The sequence below is a fragment of the Austrofundulus limnaeus genome, unplaced genomic scaffold, assembly GCF_001266775.1.
Source record: "Austrofundulus limnaeus strain Quisiro unplaced genomic scaffold, Austrofundulus_limnaeus-1.0 Scaffold728, whole genome shotgun sequence".
Classification (NCBI taxonomy): Eukaryota; Metazoa; Chordata; class Actinopteri; order Cyprinodontiformes; family Rivulidae; genus Austrofundulus; species Austrofundulus limnaeus.
The window spans coordinates 41,950-47,632 of record NW_013953130.1 but is presented as its reverse complement, the minus strand read 5'-3'; the positions used below and the strand labels follow the sequence as shown (position 1 = coordinate 47,632).

General features: G+C 45.4%; 1 protein-coding gene across 2 annotated transcripts in view; it reads right to left on the bottom strand.

The window, feature by feature from the left end:
• hivep2b (HIVEP zinc finger 2b) overlaps positions 1–5,683 on the bottom strand; it is a gene marked incomplete at its 3' end in the record, with an annotated part of 49,169 nt that overhangs the window by 11,311 nt on the left and 32,175 nt on the right. For both annotated transcript variants that reach the window (XM_014028219.1, XM_014028218.1), the window contains 1 exon segment: positions 1,033–4,804. In XM_014028219.1, the coding sequence (XP_013883673.1) occupies positions 1,033–4,704 (3,672 nt within the window).

Genomic DNA, 5,683 nt, shown 5'->3' with positions numbered 1-5,683 from the left:
AATATAAATTACATAAGAAAAAATAGCTCAATCTATTGCAGTACTGTACAAAGTAAAGGAGATATTCAATGATAAAGCTCTGTAAATGTTGTATATTACAATAATTATTCCATATTTGATTTTTTGTGTACGTTATATATTGTATTGAAATCTGAGGTAAAGCAAGCAAAACAATTACAAATCCTGTTTTGTTTTACAGAAAAGAGCCATAAGAATTATCACTAGAAAGGATTACAACCGTCCATCAAATACATTATTTATCAATTGAAAATATTGATATTCTATGATTTGGTTAACTATAGTATTTAAATGTTTATAAGGTTCAAAAAACATATTACCTTCTAACATCCAAGTAATGTTTAAGAAAGAGAGCTGTTAAGGGGATAGAGATGTTTGTGAAGCCTCGATTTTGTACCAGTTTGAATTAAGGAGGGGTCTACTTTAATCCAGGGAATAGGATTGTGGAATGGTCTGGATTGGAGGATGATGTTTAAAATGTCAGATCAATGTACATGTTTAAGAGAATGATAAAAGTTAGTTTCATGAAGAAATATGTAATATCATAATGTGAATCCATACGTGTTGTTAGAGTTGATGTTTTTGTTTAGTCTTTTGTAAATCACTATTGCTTGAATATATTTTTCATTTTGTTTATTTTAATTTGTAATTAATCTCAGCAACTAAAGAATCAAATTTTAAATCAACACGTATAAATGACTGCGATACAACTATAATTTTGTTTTCTAAGGTTGTCTGGCTGAGGTTGCCATCTTGAATCTGGTGGATTCCAAAAGTTAAACAGTTGTGGATGTACATAAAATAAATATTGTCAGCAAATTTCACTAAAATTCATACAGTGGTTCATGAGATATTTTGTTAACAGACAGAAACATACACACACAGACAATGTCAAAACCATATTTGTCTGCCTTCACCTTTCGACAGCAGGTAATAAATATGTTATGAAAAACAGTAAATAACCAACATTCCTCCTGTTTTGCTGCGCTCCAACAGATGGGATGATTTTCTCACCTGCTCCACGGTCTGTCTCCAGAGGATGAGGGATGACACCAGCTTCCCTGTGCCAGGCTGACACATGGCGGCCACGGTGTAAATAACCTTATCTCCCCTCTGTCTGGACTGCAGCAGAGCCAGCGCGGCGCCGGTGCTCAGCTCCAGAGGATTGGGGTTGTGGGCCGTGACGCACCAGGCAGCATACACCGAGGCGAAGGGAGCGCCGCTGTGGGAGCAGCTGGGCTTGGTGTAGTTCAGGTAACACCAGCTCACACCTGTTGTCGTGCGAAGACTGGGAAACTGAGAGAGGACATGCGAATGCTCCGGGTCCGACATCAGGGTGTCCCGGCGTGTGACCAGCTGCACCAGCACGTCCATCTGCAGCGGTTCTTTTGTTTCGGTGGCTGACATCACAGAGCTGCTTTCCATGGCTGTTTCATCGCATCGATCCACGGCCGGGATCCTGCGCAGGTCGCCCTGCATCTCCTCGCTCAGGTGGCATTTCCCCAACTCCACCGCGCTCAGCTCCTCCACTATTTGCCCAAAAATCCTCTCCTCCTTTACCCTCTTCTGCTGCTTGACCTCCATGAAGCGATCCAAGCTGCTGGCTGGAGACAGCATGCGCTTGTTCGTGCCCCCGCTGGAGGCGTTGGTGGTTGATATGGTCCTGGAGGTCAGAGACAGAGGAATGCCCGTCTTTAGCTTTGCTGAGGACAAATCCAGAGCTTCCACGTTTAGCGTGTGAGTTGTGGGTGGTTTGGCGTGAGCTGACACGTTGTGAGAATCGAGGTTTCTGGACAGGCGTGAAGTTTGATTTTTTAGGGAAGGTATAGCGGAGCTATTGTAGTGATTGTCAAAAATCTGTGATACAGAGGTGTACGTGATGCTGCCAAAGGATGGCACATTAGTTTGAATTCGAACAGGAATAACTAGGCTTGGATATGGTAGCTGTGGGAACGTATTCCCAGTGGAAAACATTGGCAAAGTCTGTGGCAGAACAGTGGGTGCTGCAAACAGAGGGGAGCTGAGGTACGGTGGAAACACTTGTGATGGGACTTCAGTGTCCATATTCAGTGACTCCTGTCGCACCAAATTCGCCCTCCTCCTCTCCTTCACACAGCTAACATCTACGTGTCTAACTTTGGACGTTGGAGAAAGGCTGCCATAGTCAAACGATACGCTGCGTACCTCTGGGAACTCTTTGCGTAAGTTACACGGCGCCTGCTCTGAGGAGGAGCGTCTCATTTCATGCTGCTGCCGTTGGTGGAGCACAGACAGGGAGTGCCCACTCACTGGCACGGCTAAAAGCTCCAGCGGTTTCCCAAACTCATCCTGCCTGACCGGAGAGGCAGACTTTAGGCTCTCCTCTCTGTCGAATGAAAACGTGGAGCTGTAAGATAAGTTGCTGTCCTGACTCGGGCTGCGGGACAGACTCGTACAGGCCGACTCGAAGCTCGATTCACCAGAGGAGTGCTCAATGTCAACCAAGCGAAGCCGTTTTTTCTTTGGAGGGAGCTTTTCTGGAGGGAATTGTGCTAAAGTTTCACTCCTTTGTGGCCACTGAAACTCTTCGGTGTGCTTTTCCAGCTCCTTTGCTTGAACTTCTGGAGCTTTTTCTGGACTGTCCGGCTCGACTGTAACCCTAATTTCTGGGACTTGTATGTTCGACTGTCGCACGAGTTTAGGCCCCAGCTGAGCAGATTGCCTTAATTTGCCGTCACATTCCATTTCAAAAGACTCACTGGCCTCCACTGCCTGAAACGAAGACAGAGTTTCCAGTCTCTGTCCATGACATTTGTACAGTTCCGACTGTTCAGAGTGAGGCCTGTTGATTGAATTTGTGTGCTGAATAACTGAAATTACATTCCCTAAAGTTTTTCGTCCAGATGTTTCAGTGCTMATTGATATGTCCATATCACACCTGTCCAAATGTCCTCTCCCTAGAGCCATAATGCCCATTGCAGCTTGTTTTAAATCATAGTCCTTGCTTGAATCAAACATGTCATCACACAGCTCATGGTGGCCCCCATACTGGCCAGTCAGATCCTCGTCTTCTCTCTTCTCTTTGCGACGTTTCCGGGTTGCCAGTTCCATGGCATGTTTCTGTTGGCTCATACCAGGTGCCATTGAGGAGTGGTTTTCCACTTCCAGTCCCAAAGGAGAGATCTTACCATGGCTCTCTGTGTCTGTGTGACCGTCATGCACAGATAGTTCGATTGCACCCTGCCGTTTGAGTCTCCTCGAGCCGCCTGTGCTTGTCCTTTCATCAAACGAGTGGCTGCCTCTCAGGGCCTGTGGCGTACTCAGACACACCGCTGAGGTCGTTGGCATTGAGTTGCTTCTGATCAGAGGCCCCATGTCAGAGCCGGCGTCCAACAGCAACTCTTTAACCTCCTCTCGTGTGAAGGATTTTGTGTTTATTTTGATTGACTCAACTGTGTCTTTTTCTTGAGTGAAAACGCGGGACACGCCTTTTTCTGAGCACTTCCCAGCATACTCGTCTGACTCCGTGCAACAAGCCAGATAGGCTGAGGTTTGTTTAGGACTCGGACGATAGCATTTTCCAAACATGATCTCTTGGTAGGACTTTGCGTTGGTGTTTGGAGGTCCAGTCTGGTGCTCAGAGCTCTCAGAGCGGGAGAAGTAGCCAGAGTCGGTGCTGCCCTTGCTGGATTGACTCGGGAGAGAGAGATTATGCTCGGAGTCGCTGCTTCTTTTTTCAGACAGTCGAAGTGCAAGCTTCTGCTTGATGGTGGAAGATTGATTTGAACGGCTCGCCTCAGCCGTGACAGGAGATGCATTGATTTCTTGAGGATGGGATGAACCATCCTGAGCTGACAATGATGTGCCTCCTTTTTTCTGCGCGATGAGATTTAGTACTTTTACAGCAGTGTTATCTGATCCCTCCATTGGAGAGTCCAGCAGCAGCAGTGGGTCACTAAGCGTGTCCTCGTCCGTGTCCGTGCTTTGCTCGGCATCAGAAAATAACTCTCCTTCCACTTCAAAGGATCCCTGCTCCATATTGGCGTTGTAGGACCCAAGTTCTGAGCATGGCACTGATCCAGCTTTGACTGAGTGAGCGTGGGACTTCCTGTGTTTGTAGAGGTTACTCTTGGTTTTGAAGGAAAACCCACACGGGACACATGGATAGGGTCGTTCCCCGGTGTGTGACCTAATATGTTTCTTCAGAACACTGGGTTTGGCACATGCCCTTCCACAGTAATCACAAACATACTTCCCTGGTTTCTGTGGTTTTAGATCCACCTTGGACGTCACCTCTGTCACCTGATCTGTCCCTGGATGTGAGCGCTGTTGCTCAGGTGAAGTTGGACACTTCCTTTGGGATGCAGGTCCTGGTGACTGTGCTGAAACTTTTTGTTTGATGTTAGAGGAGGGTTTTGCAGACTGCAGCTGATATGAAGACACCTCATAGTCTTGATGGCTTGTGGACTGGGTTTGGGACAGTTTACCTTCTAATTGCAGAGATTTCCCTGAGTCTGATATCTCACTGAAACATGTGTCTTTGCTCTGGGTTTCCTCAGGCTGTCGGTGCCCTGCTTTGCTCTCCGATTTGACCGACGGTCTCCTATTAGTCTGTGCAGGCTCCGATGGGTCTTTTTTCTGTGCAACATTTCTTTCCTGACCCTCGGTGGAGCTTTTCACCCCTGCAGTAGTTTCAAGTGACTCCATGAATCCAATGTCACTTCCTTTGCAATCGATTTTTACGGATGATATCTGTTATGTAACAGGAGTGGTATCAACACACATGTGGACTGCAGGGAAGGGTCACCTGAAAGAAACAGGAAAGAAAGAGATGTTCAGACACCAAAAATAAACTTGACACTATCCTTAATAAAAAGGCAATTTATCTTACAAATACTATAATATAACCACTATGAATACAATGATGAATACAGAACAGACCAAAGGTTTGGACACACCTTCTCATTCAAAGAGTTTGCTTTATTTTCATGACTATAAAAATTGTAGATTCACACTGAAGGCATCAAAACTATGAATTAACACATGTAGAATTATATACTTAAAAAAAGTGTGAAACAACTGAAAATATGTTTTATATTCTAGATTCTTCAAAGTAGACACCTTTTACTTTGATTACTATTCTTTACATTCTGATGATGAGCTTCAAGAGGTAGTCACATAACGGCAAAGCCGGCTCTTGGCATAGGCAAACTAGGTGGTCGCCAAGACCACCATCTGCTGGAGGGAGCGCCAAACTGCAGAAGAAAAAAGTAATTATTTGTAATCCCTGGTTGTAACTCTGCTCAGCGCCCCTTTCATTTAGCTTTGTCTTAAAAAACTATAATGAAGTATTACAGGAAAAATAAACTACTCTACCCATAAAACATTTTCTCCCCCCCAATGCAGCAATCGCCCCCACCCTCTCTCTCATTTGATTGATGTTGCACTGACTCGTCCTGCTCCAACACTCTGAAGGGGGAGGGGCTAGTAGTGCCTCTCAGGTAGCGGTTCATGTTGACAAACTCAATAACAACAAGTCTGTATTTTGTTGTCCCATACATGTCAACCTCTTCAGACGTTTACCTGATAAAAAGCCTCAAAAATCTGTAAATTTTGCAAAAAATCCATACAACTCACACGGGGGGGTTCAGCCTCGCTGGGGACATGAAAGCACTCGCTGCGAAGC